The sequence below is a fragment of the Oncorhynchus gorbuscha genome, linkage group LG24, assembly GCF_021184085.1.
Source record: "Oncorhynchus gorbuscha isolate QuinsamMale2020 ecotype Even-year linkage group LG24, OgorEven_v1.0, whole genome shotgun sequence".
NCBI lineage: Eukaryota > Metazoa > Chordata > Actinopteri > Salmoniformes > Salmonidae > Oncorhynchus > Oncorhynchus gorbuscha.
This window is the reverse complement of record NC_060196.1, coordinates 5,992,985-6,016,096: the sequence shown is the minus strand read 5'-3', so window position 1 is coordinate 6,016,096 and position 23,112 is coordinate 5,992,985. Positions and strand designations below refer to the sequence as shown.

The window sequence follows — 23,112 nt, the reverse complement described above, 5'->3', positions numbered from 1 at the left end:
TTTTTTTTCTTCTTCTCATCAATTTACACACAATACCCCATAATGACAAAGCAAAAACAGTTTTACCCAGACCCTTTACCCAGTACTTTGTTGAAGCGCCTTTGGCAGCGATTACAGCCTTAAGTCTTCTTGGGTATGATGCCTCAAGCTTGGCACACCTGTATTTGGGGAGCTTCTCCCATTCTCCTCTGCAGATCCTCTCAAACTCTGTCAGATTTGGATGGGGAGCTATTTTCAGGTCTCTCCAGAGACGTTTGATCAGGTTCAAGTCCGGGCTCTGGTTGGGCCACTCAAGGACATTCAGAGACTTGTCCCGAAGCCACTCCTGCATTGCCTTGGCTGTGTGTTCGAGATTGTTGTCCTGTTGGAAGGTGAACCTTCGCCACAGTCTGAGGTCCTGAGCGCTCTGGAGTAGGTTTTCATCAAGGATCTCTCTGTTCATCAATCCCTTGATCCTGACTAGTCTCCGAGTCCTTGCTGCTGAAAAACATCCCACCATGGTGCCACCACCATGCTTCACCATAGAGATGGTGCCAGGTTTCTTGGCATTCAGGCCAAAGAGTTCAATCTTTGTTTCATCAGATCAGATAATCTTGTTTCTCATGGTCTGAGAATCATTTAGGTGCCTTTTAGGGGACCGGCAGAGGTTGGAGGAGGCCAGTCGGAGCATGCCGAGGAGTCTTGTTCTGTGCACACACTGTGCAAGCGGCGAAAAATGCAGACATGTCAGGGACCATAATAGGCCACCAAAAGAGCTGTCGCACAAATGCCAGGGACCGACAGGTGCCGGGGGGCAGGCAAGCCTGGAGAGTGGGCCCACTCCAGGACCGCAGAGCAGACGGCATCAGGAACGAACATCCAGTTATCAGGGGCCCCCCGGGGTTAGGCTGGGAACGCTGCACCTCACGGACCTGCTTCCCTATTGACCCGCTGCCGGGTGCCCTCGCCAGGCACGAAGTGGGAAGGATGGTCTCGGGTTCCAGGGTAGTAGTCGTGGGACTATAGCAGTGGGACAGTGCATCTGGCTTGACATTCTTGGATCCTGGCTGGTTTGAGAGGGAGAAGTTGAACCATGTGAACAGCAGAGCCCATCTGGCTTGCCTGGAGTTGAGGCGCTTGGCGGTGCGGAGATACTCCAGGTTCTTGTGGTCAGTCCACACAATTGTTCCGCCCCCTCCAGCTAGTGCCTCCATTCCTCCAACGCCATCTTCACCACGAGAAGCTCACGATTCCCCACATCGTAGTTCCTTTCCGTGGCGTTGAGGCTATGGGAGAAGAAGGTGCAGGGATGTAGCTTGAGGTCAAGGGCAGGACGGGATGGGGGATGGGGGATGTGGTGAAGCGATGTTTGAGGTCCCAGAACGCCTGGTCAGCAGCTGGAGACTACGTGAACAGAACCTTGGGCGAGGTGAGTGCTGACAGTGGGGAAGCCAGGGTGCTGTAACCCCGGATAAAGCGACAGTACAAGTTGGAGAACCCCAGAAAACATTGCAACTGCACCCTGGACGTAGGCTGAGGCCAATCCATCACTGCTTGATGACACTCCCAGCAGACATGATGTCATCCACAAAAGGGATGGTGGAGCGATGGAACTCGCACTTCTCCGCCATCACAAACAGCTGATTCTCCAGAAGAAGTTGAAGGACTTGCCGGACGTGGAGCATGTGTTCTTGAGGGGAGCGGGAGAAGACGAGGATGTCATCAATGTAGACGAAGACAAACCGTTTAAACATGTCGCGGAGAACATCATTCACCAGAGCCTGGAACACAGCAGGGGCGTTGGTGAGGCCAAAGGACATGACTAGATACTCGTAGTGGCCACTGGCCGTGTTGAGGGTGGTCTTCCACTCGTCCCCCTCTCATATCCGCACCAGGTGGTAGGTGTTCTGTCGATCCAGCTTGGAATATACAATGGCCCCCTGGAGCGGCTCGAGGGCAGAGGAGATGATCCTTAACCATTACATTTCCAGTAGTCCCCAGTAGTCAATGCACGGGCGCAGGGTCTTATCCTTTTTCTCCACGAAGAAGAACCCCGCGCCGGCGGGAAAGGAAGAGGGACAAATAAATCCAGCAGCTAGGGAGTCCCCAATGTAGGTATCCATAGCCTTGGTCTCCGGTCCCGACAGAGAGCACAGACGTTCCCGGGACGGCGTGGTGGTAGGGGGAAGGTCAATCCCACAGTCATAGGGTCGGTGCGGTGGAAGCGACATGGCCCGGGCCTTGCTGAACACCTCCCGGAGGTCCTGGTACTCCGCTGGAATGGCGGAGAGATCCAAGGCACCTTCCGAGCCCCAAGGAAGACGTCCCGGGGCAGGTTGTGCTGACTTCAGGAAATGGCTGTGGCAGAACGGGCTCAGTTAATGAGGGGATTGTGTTGTTCGAGCCAGGAGAATCCCAATACCACTGGAATCAGAGGCGACTTGATGAGCAGGAACTGGATAGTCCCGCTGTGATTTCTTGACACCCGTAGGTTGATGGGAGTGGTGTTTTGGGTGACTCTGCCTATAGAGCGAGCGTCCAGTGCTCTAACGTCCATGGGAATGGAGAGGGGCTGAGTGGGGATGTTCAGCTCGGACACCAGCGTAGCGTCTAAAAGGAGAACGGGGCATCAAAGACCTTCCTCACTTCCCCCACAAACCCCTCCAGACCAGCGCATATGGCCGGCTGTTGTTCCCACACAGCAGTAGCCCAGGTGAAAGCCCTCAGAAGTAACAATGTTTATACAGCAACGGGGCAAAGGTACAGGACAGCAGGCAGGATCAGGGTCAGACGGCAGGCAGGATCAGGGTCAGGTCAGGCAGAGGTCGGTAATCCAGAGGTGGGGAAAAGTTACAGGACGGCAGGCAGGCTCAGGGGCAGGCAGAGTGGTCAGGCGGGGGGGGGGGGGGGTACAGGGTACAGACTGAGCATCACTTTGACATCATTGGCAGAGTTAACAGCTTTTAGTATTGTATACACACCTAGATCACCACCACTACAGGTGGAGCATAGCTCCCCTTCCCCTCTCTCAGGGGGGGAGTGAAGAGGACTGAGGGATGACCAGGACTGGTTGGACCCAGGCCTTGTCAGGTTACCAGACTGTTGCACATTGCTCCCAGCAGGCATGGGCATGACTTGTACCTGTGTGCCCTGCTATACCTCTCTCATGTCTGGGAACTTGGCAGGCGAATAGATTTTCTTCCCAGCCACATCGACCACCATGGGGCACACAAAATATGCCCCAGTGGAAGGGAGAGCTACACCAGGGGGGAAGGCTGTGGTGGTCTGGGAGGGGGAGTGGAGGGGTTAGTTGGAACTCCTTACACCCATTTCCCCTCTTCTCGTCCCTCGGGGTGACCTGATAGCCTTCAAGGAACCAGACGTCCTCAGATCGCTTCTGGAGCCCTAGGAACCAAAATAGAATGGAATGGATCAATTGTTCATGTTCAGAATTGCCCACTAAAAGTAAATGTTTATTACAATATTATTGAAACACAAACTGTACAGTCAACAATAAATGAATGGCCATTTATGATGATGATAATGAAAATACTCACTGCGGAAATATTTGTGACAGTTTGTAACACCTTTACCTGTTAAGGATAAGAAATGGATGACCATTTATGATGATGATAATAATGAAGATACGTGAAAATACACATTATATACAAAAGTATGTGGACATCCCTTAAAATTAGTGGATTTAGCTATTTCAACTACACCTATTGCTGACAGGTGTATAAAATCGAGCACCCAGACATGCAGTTTCCATAGACAAACATTGGCAATAAAATGGCCTTACTGAAGAGCTCAGAGACTTTAAACGTGGCAACATCATAGGATGCTATTGCTACGTTTCCAACAAGTCATTTTGTAAACTTTCTGCACTGCTAGAGCTGCCCCGGTCAGCGGTAAGTGCAGTTATTGTGAAGTGGAAAACAGCTCAGCAGTGAAGTGATAGACCACACAAGCTCACAGTACAGAACTGCCGAGTGTTGAAGTGTGTAGCATGTAAAAATCGTCTGTCCCCAAAATTGCCTCTGGAAGCAATATTAGCACAAGAACTGTTCGTTGGGAGCTTCATGAAATGGATTTCCATGGCCGAGCAGCTGCACACAAGCCTAAGATCACCATGTGCAATGCCAAAAGTTGGCTGGAGAAGTGTAAAGCTCGGCGACCATTGGACTCTGGAGCAGTGGAAACACGTTCTCTGGAGTAATGAATCACTCTTCACCATCTGGCAGTCCGACAAAGTAATCTGGGTTTGGCGGATGCCAGGAGAACGCTACCTGCCCGAATGCATAGTGACAATTTAAAAGACAACAACAACCACCCGAGCCACTGCCTGTAGACCCCGTTATCATCAAGAAGGCGAGGTCAGTACAGGTGTATCAAAGCTGGGACCGAGAGACTGAAAAACAGCTTCTATCTCAAGGCCTTCAGGCTGTTATATAGCCATCACTAGCACAGAGAGGCTGCTGCCTATATACACAGACTTAAAATCATTGGCCACTTTAATAAATGGAACACTAGTCACTCTAATAATGTCACTTTAATAATTTTTACATATTTTGCATTACCAATCTCACATGTATATACTTTATTCTATACTATTCTACTGCATCTTAGTCTATGCCGCTCTGACATTGCTCGTCCATATATTTATATATTCTTAATTCCATTCCTTTACTTATATTTGTGCGTATTAGGTATATATTGTGAAATTGTTAGATACTACTGGTTTGATATTTCTGCATTATCAGAACTAGAAGCACAGGCTTTTCGCTACACCCGCAATAACATCTGCCAAATGCGTGTATGTGACCAATACAATTTGATTTGATTTGAAAGTTTGGTGGAGGTTTTTCATGGCTCGTGCTAGGCCCCTTAGTTCCAGTGAAGGGAAATCTTAACGCTACAGCATACAATAATATTTTAGACGATTCTGTGCTTCCAACATTGTGGCAACAGTTTGGGGGGAGGCCCTTTCCTGTGCACAAAGCAAGTTCCATACAGAAATGGTTTGTCGAGATCGATGTGGAAGAATTTGACTGGCCTGCACAGAGCTCTGACCTCAACCCCATCGAACACCTTTGGGATGAATTGGAGCGTCGACTGCAAGCCAGACCTAATCACCCAGTATCATTGCCCAATCTCACTAATGCTCTTGTGGCTGAATGGAATAGAAAAGTCCCCACAGCAATGTTCCAACATCTAGTGGAAAGCCTTCCCAGAAGAGTGGAGGCTGTTATAGCACCAAAGGGGGTCCAACTCCATATTAATGCCCATGATTTTGTAATGAGATGTTCGACAAGCATACACGTTTGCCTGTCGAGGATAAAAACGATCATGTTTTGATCCAAGGAAAGGAATGCTTGTTTTTGTTCGTTCTGACTGAAGGCAATGAACAACTCACCTATAATGTTTTTGATAACCTAATGGCATGACATCATATGAAAAGATCTCTTGACATTACACACAATGTGTGCGTCCCAATAGACATTCTATTCCGTATATAGTCCACTACTTTTGACCAGTGCCCTATTGGCCCTGGTCTAAAACAGTGCACAAGGGAATAGGGTGACATTTGGGACTTATACAGTGTTGCAAGAGGCAGTTATGTAACATGGTATGCTTGTTTCTAATTAGATCTCATCACCATTAGGGATAGATTGTAGAAAGAAAGAGTTGATTCTATGAAGAATACATCATGACATCACAAAGCTTGATAAATGCAAAAATAACCCATACAAGGGTTTACTTTAGAACACATGGTACAAAGTCTCTGAGAAAAAAACACCATTTGTAAATAGTTACAGCCAACTCTATATTGATGATACCTACCGTCTTTGTCATCAGATAACATCAGGAGGATAGTCACTGCAGATAGAACACGGACAGCACTGTTGGCAAAAAATGATCTGAAGTCTCTTTCCCATGGAAATCTATCATGAAGGCTGATATATGCTAATTAAACAACCCTCTCATGCCAGTGCTTTGTGATACAGCACAGAGCCTATTGTGAAATTTAGTGTGCCAGAGGCCTTGTTTTGACAAATAGCTATGATATGGAAATATTACATCATATTCTTGATTCTTTTGTTTGTTTTGAAGCGGGACAGTGTTAGAAAAGTAAAATGTTTGCCAGGACTTTGGTTGTTTCGCCGCCATTTTTAAAATAAAGTTGTAATTGATGAAGTGATTTCACCCCAAAACATGATCAGATATACCACTACTAATCATATCCTATTGATGTTGTTACTTGCTACTGAATATGATTCAAGTACCCAACAAAGGATAACATATTGCTTAGTTAACAGGGTTAGGGAGTAATTTTATTACAACAAAACTGTAAGTGTAATCAGTTAAATTAAAAAGCAAAAAGTATTATAATCAGATAACTTTCATATTCAGAAAGGATGTTTGCGAAGTTAAGTTTGTTCCACCTGAACGAGTCTGACCACACGCCAGAGACCACTCTGATGACACACCAAATGCATTTGATGGATATTTCTTGTCTTCCTCTAATTCTTCCTAAGTAACTGAAAGTAAATCAGATTATACTGAATTTGGGTCATCCCAAAGTTACGTTACTGATTACAATTTTGGACAGGTAACCAGTAACTGTAAAGGATTACATTTAGAAAGTAACCTACCCAACCCTCAATTCCAACAGCATACCATCTGTACAGGCCACATTACTGTATCAGGCTGGCGGTTCCCCCACAGCTGTCCTCTCCTTATCTGAACTGTAGAGACTTGTTCTGAGAGAAGAACGCAACATCTTATCAGTCATGATGATTCACTCAGTCAAGGAACTATCAATCCAATTCAGCAATGTTGTTAACAGCAGTGGGTGTATAGTTATCAGTCCTTGAGCAAACAATGTAAAGGGTGAAGAACAACGAAGGTATACTGTGCGTTTGTTATAAGTTATATATAAAAAAAAGAGTACTTTCTTGAACAGTGATTGTTACCTTGACGTAACTACCTTGAGTTAACTCCCTTGTGAATTGAGCCGGTGGGTAATTTAAATCAAAACCGGAGAATGAGCGCCATCTAATGGACATGAATAACACAACAGTGAGTAAAGGTAATACAGTAACAATGTTGCTAGAAAAGAACACACCAAGTGAGCGAATAACTATGGAGGTACTAGTAGAAATACTGTTGTTCCATGTAAAGAAATATGATTGGCCTTTAGAAATGTCACTCAATTATTGGGTCCAAATCACATCCAATCCTGGCCAGGTGTTTTGCAGGACTGTCTTGTTGCTTAGCAGCCCCAGACCCAAACATACGTGGTTATACAAAGTAAAGTTTTTTTGTTTCTAAAGGCACATGCATTTAGCCCTAAAATAATGTCCTAATGACAAATTGTGATTTTATTCATTCTAAATAGTAGGCTATTCATTCTCATTCCATACACAGCACTGCAAACACTCATTCTGAATAGAAATTGCTCAGAAAACGAACAAAAACGAATATAAACCTTTGGAGAAAAAAAGTGTTTTGCTGAGCCATATAAGGCAATTATAGTTTACTGCTGTAGAAATAAATATTGACATGTTTTTTTTTTCACTCGTTTAATAATGACGGAATGCACAGCAACTTGATTATATTATATTGTATTCTATATTGTACAATTCTAAGACGTGAAATTGTATTTTACCAAAAGTGATTCACCCCTACACATTCGACTGTGCTGTATTTTCCAGAGGTGCATGCCACAGTGTCTGTGACGCCATGACTTCTAATGTAATCTGAGTCTCCAACAAATGAGAATGTGAGATTTTGGGGGAACAGTAAGAACAAGATGGCTGGCCTGGGACAAGGAAAGTGTTTGGCTTCTTTTCCATAAACGAGGCATTTCGTTGATAGTTTTCAGTTTCATTAGTAAATGTTTAGGCTACAAATTAGTTTTGTAACTATATATATTTGTTGTTGTTGATATACCCACTTTTGCAATAGTTTGATCTAAAACTACGCAGACGCTCACTTTCTTGAAGACAGAAACTTTAGTTCTGTTATTTTTCTTTCTTAGAAAGCAATTTACGTTTCGAAGTATATTTGCTGTGAAGAGGAACATATACAAACAATCAAAATTAGTTCATCTGTTTCCCGAAATTGTTTTGCAGAGTTTGAACTTGGGCAACTTTCTTACATATTTTAATGTGTGCGTAAACATTTCCTTTCTGATATGCGCGTCAAGCGTGACATAAACATAGCACTTGTTAGTGGCTAGACACATAATTGATTTTAACGTTTTGTAAATGTAGTTTGTCTGGCCTTTAAAAGCTTTTCAGTGAATTGGACTAACAATGAGCTCGACTCGGGTGAGATCACAACAACCGCAGCAGAATCAGGCTGGCAGGTCCGCCACGGGTGCAGCGGGTGCGTCCTTGCCGCACAGATTGGACACAAGCGAGGGGATTGAGATGGAGAACATACAGCACCAGGATTTGGGGCTCGGGGGCGCCATAGGCACACCATCACCTCCCTCAAGACAAGCCTGGAGTCGGGACAACCCGGGGTTCGAACCGGAGGAAGAGATGATGGGGGCCGATTGGCCTCCGGCTAGCCCGGGGAGAAGATCAGTGTCCACAGGCTCCAGCAGTAGCTGCAGCAGCGGGTTGGGAAGTTACACTGCTGGAGGGAGCAGCACCCGCATCCACCGTGGATTATACCCGACGCCGACAGTGGATGCCCTGCAGCAAGACAGACATGACATCAAAAGCTGTGGGAAGAGGATACTGGAGAAAATAAGAAGTTAGTATCACTTACGTTTCCTCCTTGTATGAAGAACACTACAGCTGCCAAGAGGTCTGGACCTTTATGACACAGGAGGTAGTGCACTTGCCCTTTAACTTGTAGAGACCTGGGTCATTGGCTCAAACACCTCTCTGGCCGTTCTTCCTCACTGTTCCATACACCACTTAGGTCAACACACACCTGTAGCTGCCCTCATTGGTAATGCACTGGCATCTCAAGCCGAGCATTGATGGTTAAGGAAGGATACTAATGTGTGTGTTGAAATGTTTTTCCCCCAGTTCTATGGGGTACTCAGCTGATGGAGGACAGTGACAGCAGCAGAGAGAGGTACCTGAGGAATGTCCTGAGAGAAATGGTCACCTATGTCATCTTCCTTATCACACTGTGTATCTGTAAGTACCACACACACGGGGGGACACACACACACACACACACACACGGAGGCTCCGCATGAGGAGGCTTACAGCAGACTTCTTCCGTCACAACTTACCTCTAAGGCCCTTCTGCTAGCCTGCTAGCCCCGGCTCGCTATCTGTCTGAATCGCCGTGTCTCCAGCCAGCTTAACTACTCACTGGACACCTATGATCACTTGGCTACGCATGCTTCTCCCTAATGTTAATATGCCTTGTCCATTGCTGTTCTGGTTAATGGTTATTGTCTTATTTCACTGTAGAGCCTCTAGCCCTGCTTAATATGCCTTAGCTAACCCTTCAGTTCCACCTCCCACACCTGCGGTGACATCACCTGGTTTAAATGATGCTTCTAGAGACAATATCTTTCTCATCGTCACTCTATGCCTAGGTTTACCTCCACTGTATTCACATCCTACCTTACCTTTGTCTGTACATTATGCCATGAATCTAATCTATCGCGCCCAGATACCTGCTCCTTTTACTCTCTGTTCCGAACGTACTAGATGACCAGTTCTTATAGCCTTTGGCCGTAACCTTATCCTACTCCTCCTCTGTTCCTCTGGTGATGTAGAGGTGAATCCAGGCCCAGCAGTGCCTAGCTCCACTCCCATTCCCCAGGCGCTCTCATTTGTTGACTTCTGTAACCGTAGCCTTGGTTTCATGCATGTTAACATTAGAAGCCTCTTCCCCAAGTTTGTTTTATTCACTGCCTTAGCACACTCTGCCAACCCGGGTGTCCTAGCCGTGTCTGAATCCTGGCTTAGGTAGATCACCAAAAACCCTGAAATTTCCATCCCTAACTATAACATTTTCCAACAAGATAGAACTGCCAAAGGGGGCGGAGTGGTAGCCTGCAGAGTTCTGTCATACTATCCAGGTCTGTGCCCAAACAATTAGAGCTTCTACTTCTAAAAATCCACCTTTCCAGAAATAAGTCTCTCGCCGTTGCCGCTTGCTATAGACCACCCTCTGCCCCCAGCTGTGCCCTGGACACCATATGTGAATTGATTGCCCCCCATCTATCTTCAGAGCTCGTGCTGCTAGGTGACCTAGCAGACATGCTTAACACCCCGGCCATTCTACAATCTAAGCTTGATTCCCTCAATCTCTGTTGTCCGGGCCTCTGGCAGTCTCTATGGGGGTGCCACAGGGTTCAATTCTAGGGCCGACTCTCTTCTCTGTATACATCAATGATGTCTCTCTTGCTGTTGGGGATTCTCTGATCCACCTCTACGCAGACAACACCATTCTGTATACTTCTGGCCCTTCTTTGGACAGTGTACTAACTAACCTCCAGACGAGCTTCAATGCCATACAACTCTCCCGTGGCCTCCAACTGCTCTTAAATAAACTAAATGCATGCTCTTCAACCGTTTGCTGCCCGCACCTGCCCGCCCGTCCAGTATCACTACTCTGGACGGTTCTGCCCCAGAATATGTGGACAACTACAAATATCTAGGTGTCTGGTTAGACTGTAAACTCTCCTTCCAGACCCACATTAAGCATCTCTAAAATCTAGAATCGGCTTCCTATTTCGCAACAAAGCATCCTTCACTCATGCTGCCAAACATACTCTCGTAAAACTGACTATCCTACCGATCCTCGACTTCGGTGATGTCATTTACAAAATAGTCTACCAGCAGGTATATTTCACTGGTCACCCCAAAGCCAATTCCTCCTTTGGCCGCCTTTCCATTCCAGTTCTCTGCTGCCAATGACTGGAATGAACTGCAAAAATCTTTGAAGCTGGAGACTATTTTCTCTGGTTAAACAAAAGTGAAATAATACAAAAAAAATAAAACACCCACACCCACAGAGGATGCATGTTGGGCATCATAAGAGTCTTTTTGCATTCAAAATGTTGGCCCCACTTCGTAGACATGCATTATTTAAACAGTCAGGCCTGAGGGGGTGTGGTATATGACCAATATACCACGGATAATGAGTGCCTGGATGCAGCCCTTAGCCGTGGTATATTGGCCATATATCACACCCCTGAGGTGCCTTATTGCTATAATAAACTGGTTACCAACGTAATTAGAGCAGTAGAAATGTTTTGTCATACCTGTGGTATATGGTCTGATATACCACGTCTGTCAGCCAATCAGCATTCAGGGCTTAAACAACCCAGTTTATGAACCAGAATAACTATAGGATAGGCAAACCAATATAATTACTTTGTAATAAGGTAGTAGTACAAGTACATACACCTATCAAGTATAGCACTTTTGTGCTCTCGCATTTATATTTTCTTGAAAACATATTGAAGTGGTATTACTATGTAACTGCTGCTCTTAGCTAGGACTAATAATAACGTCTGTCCGTGAGGATACTTTTTCCCGCTGACCAGCTTTTCTAGCAGAAAAGTCATTTTCCAAACTCCTTAGGTCTGATAAACAACTCTGGCAGCGTATCAGAAAAGCTCCCTCAAGCCAGGAACTTCCATTAGAGTTTAGTCACTATTATTGTACGTTTGGGAAAAGGATTGTGGGAAGATGATGAAAGTTCCAGAATACAGCACAACCGAGAGTCAGAATGCTATTAATCTAGTTTCACCACTCCTTATACCACGGCTGCTGAGAGGAAAAGTGTTCCCGTGCCAGAATGGGGTTTTGGGTGGATCAGGAAGTCATTTCCTGGCTGGATAGATGGAGCTAGATCAGCCAGTTTCTCAGCCAGGTGGGAGTCAATGAAATAGAGGCTTGGAAAATAGCATACATATGAGCCATATGGGCTATATGTCTGTATGTTGGACTGTTTATGTATATTTATCTAGATATAGCTTAAATATGGACCTGGATGCAGTCCAACAGAGCAAATACTACAATGGAATGCTGAATAAGTCGGGTTGGACGATACTTTTCTTATCAATCATCATGAAAAACGTATACTTAAAAACTTGAAATCAACCAACCCTGCATTGTTAAAAAACCACAATCAAATCAAATTTGATTTGTCACATGCGCCAAATACAACAGGTGTAGTAGACCTTACAGTGAAATGCTTACTTACAAGCCCTTAACCAATAATGCAATTATAAAAAATAATTGTTATGTAATAAAATAGAAACGTTTTTTTTTCAAAGTAACAAATAATTAAAGAGCAGCAGTAAAATAACAACAGCGAGGCTATATACAGGGGGTATCGGTAAAGAGTTAATGTTGCGGGGGCACCGGTTAGTCGAGGTAATTGTGGTAATATGTACATGTAGGTAGAGTTAAAGTGACTATGTATAGATAATAAACAGAGAGTAGCAGCAGCGTAAAGGGGAGGCAATGCAAATAGTTTGGGTAGCCATTTGATTAGATGTTCAGGACTCTTATTGCTTGGTGGTAGAAGCTGTTAAGAAGCCTTTTGGACCTAGACTTGGCACTCCGGTACCGCTTGCCATGCGGTAGTAGAGAGAACAGTCTATGACTAGGATGGCTAGAGTCTTTGACTATTTTTAGGGCCTTCCTCTGACACCATCTGGTATAGAGGTCCTGGATGGCAGGGAGCTCGGATCCAGTGATCTACTGGGCCGTACGCATTACCCTCTGTAGTGGTTTGTGATCGGAGGTCGAGCAGTTGCCATTACCAGGCAGTGATGCAACCAGTGAGGATGCTCTCGATGGTGCAGCTGTAGAACTTTTTGAGGATCTGAGGCCCATGCCAAGTCTTTTCAGTCCCCTGAGTGGGAATAGGTTTTGTCTTGACTGTCTTGGTGTGTTTGGACCAAGATGGTTTGTTGGTGATGTAGACACCAAGGAACTTGAAGCTCTCAAACTGCTCCACTACAGCTCCGTCGATGAGAATGGGGGCGTGCTCGGTCCTCCTTTCCCATAGTCCACAATCATCTCCTTTGTCTTGATCACATTGAGGGAGAGGTTGTTGTCCTGGCATAACACGGCCAGGTCTCTGACCTCCCTATACGCTGTCTCATTGTTGTCGGTGATCAGGCCTACCATGGTTGTGTCATCCGCAAACTTAATGATGGTGTTAGAGTCGTGCCTGTTGAGGATCAGCGTGGCGGATGTGTTGTTACCGACCCTTACCACCTGTGGGCGGTCCGTCAGGATGTCCAGGATCCAGTTGCAGAGGGAGGTGTTTAGTCCCAGGGTCCTTAGCTTAGTGATGAGCTTTGAAGGCACTATGGTGTTGAACGCTGAGCTGTAGTCAATGAATAGCATTCTCACCTAGGTGTTCCTTTTGTCCAGGTGGGAAAAGACAGTGTGGAGGGCAATAGAGAGTGCATCCTATGTGGATTTGTTGGGGCAGTATGCAAATTGGAGTGGGTATAGGGTTTCTGGGATAATGGTGTTGATGTGTTGATGTGAGCCATGACCAGCCTTTCAAAGCACTTCATGGCTACAGACGTGAGTGCTATGGGTCGGTAGTCATTTAGGCAGGTTACCTTAGTGTTCTTGGGGACTATGGTGGTCTGCTTGAAACATGTTGGTATTACAGACTCAGTCAGGGACAGGTTAAAATGTCAGTGAAGACACTTGCCAGTTGGTCAGCGCATGCTCGGAGTACACATCCTGGTAATCCTTCTGGTCCTGGGCCTTGTGAATGTTGACCTGTTTAAAGATCTTACTCACATCGGCTATGGAGAGTGTGATCACACAGTCGTCAGGAACAGCTTATGCTCTCATGAATGTTTCAGTGTTACTTGCCCCGAAGCGAGCATAGAAGTAATTTAGCTCATCTGGTTGGCTCGTGTCACTGGGCAGCTCGCGGCTGTGCTTCCCTTTGTAGTCTGTGATAGTTTGCAATCCGATGAGCACATCCGAGCCCGGTGTAGTATGATTCATTCTTAGTCCTGTATTGACTATGGAACGCTGAATACGTTTTTATCCCTGTGACTTTGCTGCTTGTGGAAATGTAAGCCTATTCCCTGTGCATGGGAGCTGGTTGACCAGATTCAAGTATACACAGACGTTTGGGGTTACAACTGCTCTCCTGGCACCAATGACATGGATGTCAATTAAGGCAGCCCTATTCAGAGGTGTTGGGTTAAATGCTGAAGACACATTTCAGTTGAATGCATTCAGTTGTGTAACTGACTAGCTATTCCCTTTCCCCTATACGTTTCTGTTTTCAGTGGAATCTTAAACAGGTCTTGGCCTCAGTGAGGTAGGCCAGGATTTGGTAACTGTTGGACCATTCAGAGAGTCGTGCCTGGCCATGCAGTCATGAGTGAACAGAGAGTACAGGAGGGGACTGAGCACGCACCCCAGAGGGGTCCCCATGTTGAGGTTCAGCACTGTACCTGTTGGACCATTCAGAGAGAGAAACACATGATCAACACAAAGATGTAGTTCACAATATTGTTGTATACATTTCTTAGAAGTGTAAGCCGTTGGGGGGAGGGGGTTGTTTTAAGAAAGTCATACCATGGACCATTTAGCTATTTTATTTAAAATTTTAGGACCCCTTTAGGTATATATATATATAATATATATATTTTTTAAATAAAATATTGACCTTGTCCTTTACTATTATAGCCCATAGAAACACATTGAATAAACACATTCCAAAATGGCAAAAAAGACAGTCCAAAAATGTATAATAAGGAATACGGTTTGGAAGTGTCTGTTCTATATCCAGGACACGAAAGATCAGGCAATGTTTTAGTTTTTTTTACACATATTTAACCCCTTGTTGGAACAAAACTACCTCCATACTTTCATTTGTATGGGTTACCTTTAGACAAGTCCCACGACACTTGTCATAGAGCCATCATGTTCGTGAGATTCTTACCTTTCTATAGAGTGGTTATATTAGTTTGTAGGCCAAACCGTTCAGACGCTATAGACGTTTTCTTGAGAGAGTATCTTTTTTAGAGATGTCTCCTGGTCGGACAAACAGAGCTCTAGCTCTGCCACTTTCCACCTCAGATGAGGAAGACCGCCACAGGCGGATGCGGTGGATTGAGACATAGCCCATGCAACAACAAAAAAATATATCTCGAGCTTAAAGGAAAATTCCACCCCAAAACCTTTGGTATTGTTTGGTATTTGTTTGATAAGTCGATTGTTGACATTTGTTTTGCTTGTCAGAAATCAGGTTTTCAAGATATGTAACTTTCAAAATACAAAAATCATCCCATCATGTGACTTAAAATACAGCATTATATGATGCAAAATGCATTATATGGGGATGATTTCTGTATTTTGAAAGTTACATATCTTGAAAACTTTATTGCTGACAAGCCACATATTTCGGGACTATGTCAACAATGGACAAATGAAACAAATACCAAAAGATAGTTTCTGGGTAGTTTTCTTTTAAACTGATGGATTTTGATGGGGATTTTTATAATTCTGTTACTTAGATTGATGCACCGATGTGTCAATAGACTATGGGGGTAAACACAATATAGGCTAATACAACTGTAGCATGACAGTAATATATAGTAGAACGATAGGATAACATTAATGCCGTTATTCATTATTTTAAACATTGGTTATGTATACAAGCATGAATTAAATAAACAGTTATTAGAAAATGCTGAACAGAAACTCTTACAGCATCTTCTGTTGTGTTGTGTAGTGACCTATGGGATGGTAGGCTCCAACATGTACTACTACACCAAGGTGATGTCCCAGCTCTTCCTGGATACACCACTGTCCCCGGGGGACACAGCCACATTCAGAAGCCTCTCAACTATGGGTGAATTCTGGAAGGTGAGTCAATTCAATGAGTCAATTCCCCGGTTTGCTATGCAGTGGTTTAATCTCCTGCTTTGTGCTTCTTTTTTTTTGTCTGATTGGAAAATAGAGCTTGGTGCTTAGTTATGGCATAACAAAGATGCCAATGCATTTACTTTGGCCCATGCTCAGTTACACTATATATACAAAAGTATGTGGACATCCCTTCAAATTAGTGGATTTGTCTATTTCAGCCACATCCAGTGCTGACAGGTATAAAATATTTAGCATACAGCCATGCATTCTCCATTAAAAAAACATTGGCAGTAGATTGGCCTTACTGAAGAGCTCAGTGGCACCGTCATAGGATGCCACCTTTCCAACAAGTCAGTTTATCACATTTCAGCCCTGCTAGAGCTGCCCCGGTCAACTGTAACTGCAGTTATTGTGAAGTGGAAGCGTCAAGCAGCAACAACGGCTCAGCCGCAAAGTGGTAGGCCACGCAAGCTCACAGAATGGGACCCCCAAGTGCTGAAGCGCATATTGCTTAAGAAATCGTCTCACTACTGAGTTCCAAACTGCCTCTGGAAGCAACGTCAGCACAACAACTGTTCGCCAGGGCTTCATGAAATGGGTTTCCATGCCTGAGCAGCCGCACACAAGCGGTGTAAAGCTCACCTTAATTGGACTCTGGAGCAGTGGAAACGCTTTCTCTGGCGTGATGAATCATGCTTCACCATCTGGCAGTCAGACGGATGAATCTGGGTTTGGAGGATGCATAGTGCCAACTGTCAAGTTTGTTGGAGGAGGAATAATGGTCTGGGGCTGTTTTTCATGGTTCGGACTAGGCCCCTTAGTTCCAGTGAAGGGATATCTTAACGCTACAGCATATAATGACATTCTAGACGTTTCTAGAATGTGCTTCCAACTTTGTGGTAACGGTTTAGGGAAGGCCCTTTCCTGTTTCAGCATGACAATAATTGCGTGCACAAAGCAAGGTCCATACAGAAATGAATTGTCAAGATCGGTGTGGAGGAACTTGACTGGCCTGCTCAGAGCCCTGACCTCAACCCCTTCGAACACCTTTGGGATGAATTGGAACACCGACTGAGAGCCAGGCATAATTGCCCAACCTCACTAATGCTCTTGTGGCTGAATAGAAGCAAGTCCCTGCAGCAGTTCCAACATGTAGAGGAAAGCCGTCCCAGAAGCTTTTCCTCTACAACTCTGTATTAATGCCCAGGATTTTGGAATGAGATATTCGACGAGTAGGTGTCCACATAGTTTTTGTTGTGTAGTATATATGAAGCATAAAACCAAAGCAGCACTTAAAAGTATTTAGTTCAAATCACATTAATTAACACCAAATAGAACAATGGAGCATTTCCATGAATCTAGTTAGAACCTAACAGACCAGCAGAGCTTTCAGTTGAAATTCTCTCTAACCAGTGCGTGTCTCTCCACCATGCAGTTCACAGAGGGTCCCTTCCTGAACGGGATGTATTGGGAAGTGTGGTACAACAACAAGAGTCTCCCTGAGAACCACAGTATGATCTACTATGAGAACCTGCTACTGGGGGTGCCCCGCCTCCGCCAGGTCAAAGTTCGCAACGAATCCTGCTCCGTGCACGAGGACCTTAGGGATGAGGTGCAGGACTGCTATAACATGTACACCCCGAGCAACGAGGACAGCGCCCCCTTTGGCCCCATGAACGGAACTGCGTACGTCTCCTAAACTACTATGCACTACTGTTAGATGTACAGTATAGTTCAATGGTAACGTATAAGAAAGCAACCATAAAGCTACAATTGGTTGTAATACTAGAGACTAAACCAAAGCAATAGTTACAACATGTGCTCTAGTGTTAACCGAAAGCACATTATGGATGCTGTCCACCAGACAAAAGTATGGCGTATAAGGTCACTCACCAATAGCCACCAGTGAATACCAGGCCAAACTGTTTCACTGTGGCTCTATGATGAGTCTGACTGTCTGTCGTTCCACCAGGTGGATGTACACAGAGGAGAACAGCCTGAATGGGAGTAGTTACTGGGGCCAGGTGGCTACCTACGGTGGAGGGGGGTACTACCAGGACCTGGCCCGTTCCAGAGATGAGTCAGCTGGCTTGCTACGCTCCCTAAAACACCAGCTGTGGCTGGACAGAGGAACCAGAGCCGTCTTCCTGGACTTCTCCGTCTACAACGGCAACATCAACCTCTTCTGTATTGCCAGGTACAGAGCCCAGAGTTATTACATACGTATTACATGTTACTTAGGACTGTTTCACACTGGTTATATAGGTGATACATAGGTTCAATCCAGGCTCTCAAAACATCCATGGTTGGGATCAATGACTCATGCAATCCAATGGGAGTTCTCTAGTTACCTACCATCCTCATCCACAATCTGGTGTCATTGAACCTCGATTTTCACCCTAGAGAGGCTGAATACGGAATATCTCCTGTTCATTCAGTTGAACCTGTCTGCTTAACTGCGGGGATAAATACAGTTGAATTGAATGTTTCAGATTGGTGGTGGAGTTCCCCGCTACAGGAGGCGTAGTCACTTCCTGGCAGTTTCAGACGGTGCGTCTGATTCGCTACGTGTCCAGCTGGGACTACTTTGTCGGGGTGTGTGAGGTGGCCTTCTGCCTCTTCATCCTGTACTACGTGGTGGAGGAGGCCCTGGAGATACGCATCCACCGCCTGCGCTACTTCAAGAGTGTGTGGAACTGCCTGGACGTCCTCATCGTTGTGGTACGTAATTCAAGATGGCCGCCCTAGTAGGGAGTAGGAAGGGATGGAGTCCCCCTGAAACACCCTGAAACAAGTAAAGAAGGGCTCTGTTCCAGTATCCACACTAGCATACTACTTAGAATGAGTTAGTGCAATGAACATGCATTCTAAGTGGTAGGCTAGTATAGACATTGGAACAAAGGGAAGAGGTTTGTGATCCAAATATTGTTGTGTTGAGATTCCAAATATCTCCCTCCTCTTATTCCAGTTGAGTGTTTCTGCCATAATCATCAACATCACCAGAACATCACTGGTGAGCAATCGCCTCAAAGACCTTCTGGAGAACCACAGCGCCCACCCCAGCTTCGAGCCCCTGGCACACCTCCAGGTTACGTTCAACAACATGGCCGCAGTCATCGTCCTTTTCTCCTGGGTGAAGGTAAGAATGGCTTGACACGCAGAATGTCGCAATTGAGTGGGAATTGACCAGGAGCAGCGCTTGAACCAGACACTCTACAGTTGGTTACAGGATGAGAGTACTACTACCTGTGCCATAAAGGTCCAGACCTGTTGGCAGAAGCCAAAGTATGCTCCCATAAACGGAGACTATATTAGCATGATTTTAATACAAATTTTAAAAAGACAGAATTGATATAACGCTTTTCAAAGACACTTGAATTGTAACCTGGTTTCTGCTCATCTCTCCTCTTCAGCTCTTCAAGTTCATCAACTTCAACAAGACCATGAGCCAGCTGTCCACCACCATGTCTCGCTGTGCCAAGGACCTCATCGGCTTCGCCATCATGTTCTTCATCATCTTCCTGGCCTACGCTCAGCTGGCCTACCTGGTGTTTGGCACCCAGGTCAACGACTTCAGTACCTTCCAAGCCTGCATGTAAGTAACATTGGTCTGATTGGAATCAACCCAGGTTCCAAGATTCTCAGTTCTTTAGGTTCTCCACAGACAACCAGGGCTCCCATTGATTGATTTGAATTTTGTTTGGAATTTGACCCATTGGAACTATAATGGTAACGCACCTCTATAGCTTCATCTTAGCCTCTTCATAGCTTCTTCTTCTTGTCTTCTTTTCCATGTAGTTTTACCCAGTTCCGCATCATCCTGGGAGACTTTGAGTTCTCAGAGATAGAGGAGGCTAACCCAGTCCTGGGACCCATCTACTTCATCACCTTTGTCTTCTTCATCTTCTTCATCCTCATGGTGAGTTTTGATATACTACCATTGATAAATGTGTGGTTATATTGATATATATATTCATATTGTACTATTTGATCTACATTATCTAGAGAGATTCAAGTTTGCTCTGACTGTTTTTTGTCTCCCTGTAGAATATGTTCCTGGCCATCATCAATGACACCTACTCAGAGGTGAAGGCAGACATGTCCCAGCAGAGGTCTGAGATGGAGATGACGGACCTCATTAAAAAGGTACGGGACCCAAATGGTATGTGGGGTTATTTGTTCTAGTAGGTGTATGTGATCCCTTAACGTGTCATTGTCGCTGAGTATTTCAAACAACTGCAAGCTGACTTGTATCATAGCAACTTCATATTTAAGATTCTATGAAGTGAAGAGTTCAATTGAAAAGGAGACTCAAGTTAATGTAATTTTACATTACTGTTGAATATTATCAACATGAATACTGAATAACTGCTAAATGCAGAATGAAAATGGCAACAACATTCACCTCAGAGTTGATAGGTGTCCTTGAGTTTGTCCGAGTGTTGTTTCTCTGCCTGCAGGGCTGTAACAAAGCCTTGATGAAGCTGAGACTGAAGAAGACCACTGTGGATGACATATCAGACAGTCTGCGCCAGGCCGGTGGGAAACTCAACTTCGGCGAGCTCCGCCAGGACCTCAAAGGGTGACCGCTGCAGCGCCTGAAACCAAACTGGGGTTTCACTGACTAATTCATAAACATACACTATTTCATTAAATTATACATACATACGAAGAAAGACATCAAGACACACGTGACATGTAATAGTACAACTAAATGTGTTGTTGTTTGTGTATTTAGAAAGGGCCACACGGATGAGGAGATTGAGGCCATCTTTGCCAAATATGACCACGGTGGGGACCAGGAGCTGACTGAGCACGAACACCAGCAGATGAGGGATGACCTGGAGAAAGAGAGAGTGAGTGGACACACACACACACACACACACACACACAGGGCAACGAGCTACACACACACGTTTGCAGATGTTCAGTGTGTCTCTGCACATATGGCCAGGAGGACCTGGATCTGGAGCGCAGCTCGTTGCCCAGACCCACCAGTGGGCGGAGCTTCCCCCGTAGCCATGATGACTCGGAGGAGGATGACGACGAGGACAGCGGTCACAGCTCCCGTCGCCGCGGCAGCAGCTCAGGGGGCGTGCCCTACGAAGAGTTTCAAGTGTAGGTCGTGTTCTATTACCAGCCAAGTTGAAGTATTGGGCTTTTGAAAGGTCCTCTGTGTGTTTCCGACAGAGGATGTACCTGATATTTAAATGTTTTAAACCATGTGTTGTAACTATGGATATAGCATGTTATATAAACATGTTATTGACATTATTGTTCTGTTCTATTCCAGGCTGGTGCGTCGTGTTGACCGGATGGAGCACTCCATAGGTAGTATAGTGTCTAAGATCGATGCAGTGATTGTGAAGCTGGAGGCCATGGAGAGAGCTAAGCTCAAGAGGAGAGACGTGCTGGGAAAACTGCTGGAGGGGGTGCTGGAGGTGAGACGGAATGTACATGGACACACACACACACACACACATGCCCATCTCGCCCACACCAAACACTTTTTAAAAATCTTTCCTTCCCCTCTCTCTGTCCATCTCTCTCCTTCCAACATCTCCCTTCTCCCTTTTGTCCCCCCCCCTCTCTGACTTGTAGACTATTTATCTGGTCAATATGTTAGGGTATTATGTCTCTTTGTAACAGTGTGTTATATGTTTAGGGACTCTTGGAAGATTAGTCGAAATGATGACTAAAAGATACTAATCAAATCAAATCTCTCCCCCTCCCCCAGGATGAGAGGCAGGGTCGGGACACGGACGTCCAGAGAGAGCAGATGGAGCGGCTGGTAAGGGAGGAGCTAGAGCGCTGGGAGTCTGACGACACTGTCTCACAGGTCAGCCATCACCAGCCCGCCACTGCCATTGGTCCAGGTGCCCAACCACGCCCCCGCCCCTCCTCCTCCCTTTCTACTGATGGGGTGGATGCTGGGGGTAATGGGAGTGGCCACGTGTAAAACTCCGCCCACCAGAAAATTACACGGTAACGAGAAAGGGACATTATAGTATTTTTTTTACAGGTTCTAAGCGCCAAATCCTTACTTGAGATGTGTGCATGCAATTTGAATTTTTTGAAAATGTTCCCATTGACCTCAATGGAAGATTATCGTGGAAGTCCGAGTTACGCAATCAAATTTTAAGTAAGGATTTGGACCTATCGGAGGCTAAGTGTAACTTTAAGAGACATTTTAGTGAGGTTCGAGATTGTATTCATTGGTTGTGGCACAAATGAAGATATCCTTGTGTAAATGTCCTTTCTGGTCGTGTTCTACATTATATACCAGTACATGGTCCCATCATCATCCCTCTGTTTGTTTGAAATCTTTACACATGATACCACAATGGCAAAGTCACGTGCACAGCACCTCAGCTATCCAAGAGTGTGAGTGAAACCCACCCAATAGACTCATATGGTCTGAAAACAGTCCTACGTACGCCATCTATAAGATGGTACATGCTTTAAGGCAAGCAAAATATGACCTGATACATTTACAAAGCTTACAGTGCAAGCACAAGTACATGATTGTAGTGTTTAAAATGAAGAATTCGGGTACATGAAGATGCTGGACACAATGAAGGTTTTGATTATATTGGAGATATTACATGTGATGTAAATGAACTAGCCTCTTAAGCTATTTCCATTTGGTTTATATTCTAAGAATACACGGCATATCATGTCATTTCCTGTGCGGGTACGTAGCTCAAGGGCTTTTGGTTTTTGGTTACACCGTATATGCACGCACGCACATCTTGATATTCCACAGGAAATGGTCTCATCGATCGTTCATTTGCTGCTTTCCTTTTTTGTCATTTGAATATAGTTACAAGTGTGGCTCATCCTGTCATAATTACTAACCTATATCACTTTGTAATGACTTACAAAACACCCTTCTTATAAATGCATAATATGATACATATTGTAACTTGAAACAAACTTCGATTCGGAGTGCATCTAGGGTCATGTGATCCTCGTGTGTATTATTATGTACGGTGCCTTGCAGTATTTTGTAGTCGTATTGTTTTGTAATTTTTTTGTGGTTACATACTGTATATCAAAGGTGTGAAAAATAAATAAAGTGTGTTGTGATGCTAAAACGATGAAGTGGTGTGTGTTAAAAAAATCGTAAATTTAATCCGGGTCGTTGTTTGATACGTTTGAACACATCGACAGTGACTCTAAACCTTGAATATAAGGTGTCAGTAATGGACCTGTCATGTACATTGAACCGGTTTGATTGGAGTTGATATATGTTGGGGGATTAGGTGAGATTAAATGG

General features: G+C 44.9%; 1 protein-coding gene across 3 annotated transcripts; it reads left to right on the top strand.

Moving 5' to 3' along the window:
* The first annotated feature begins 7,697 nt into the window (after window positions 1–7,697).
* Window positions 7,698–22,930, top strand: pkd2 (polycystic kidney disease 2). Of its 3 annotated transcripts, none has more exons than XM_046325464.1 (16): window positions 7,698–7,814; window positions 8,259–8,748; window positions 9,030–9,143; window positions 15,700–15,833; window positions 17,269–17,519; window positions 17,806–18,030; window positions 18,326–18,554; window positions 18,802–18,972; window positions 19,247–19,428; window positions 19,632–19,752; window positions 19,881–19,979; window positions 20,294–20,415; window positions 20,572–20,689; window positions 20,788–20,951; window positions 21,127–21,274; window positions 21,571–22,930. In XM_046325464.1, the coding sequence occupies exons 2-16, from the start codon at window positions 8,301–8,303 to the stop codon at window positions 21,790–21,792; spliced, it is 2,748 nt and encodes a 915-aa protein (XP_046181420.1). In that variant the 5' UTR covers window positions 7,698–7,814; window positions 8,259–8,300; the 3' UTR covers window positions 21,793–22,930. The 3 variants fall into 3 exon arrangements, with proteins under 3 accessions (XP_046181420.1, XP_046181421.1, XP_046181422.1); XM_046325465.1 differs by having other exon boundaries at window positions 7,719–7,814; window positions 8,278–8,748; XM_046325466.1 differs by having other exon boundaries at window positions 7,743–8,748; window positions 20,791–20,951.
* The last annotated feature ends 182 nt before the right edge of the window (window positions 22,931–23,112 follow it).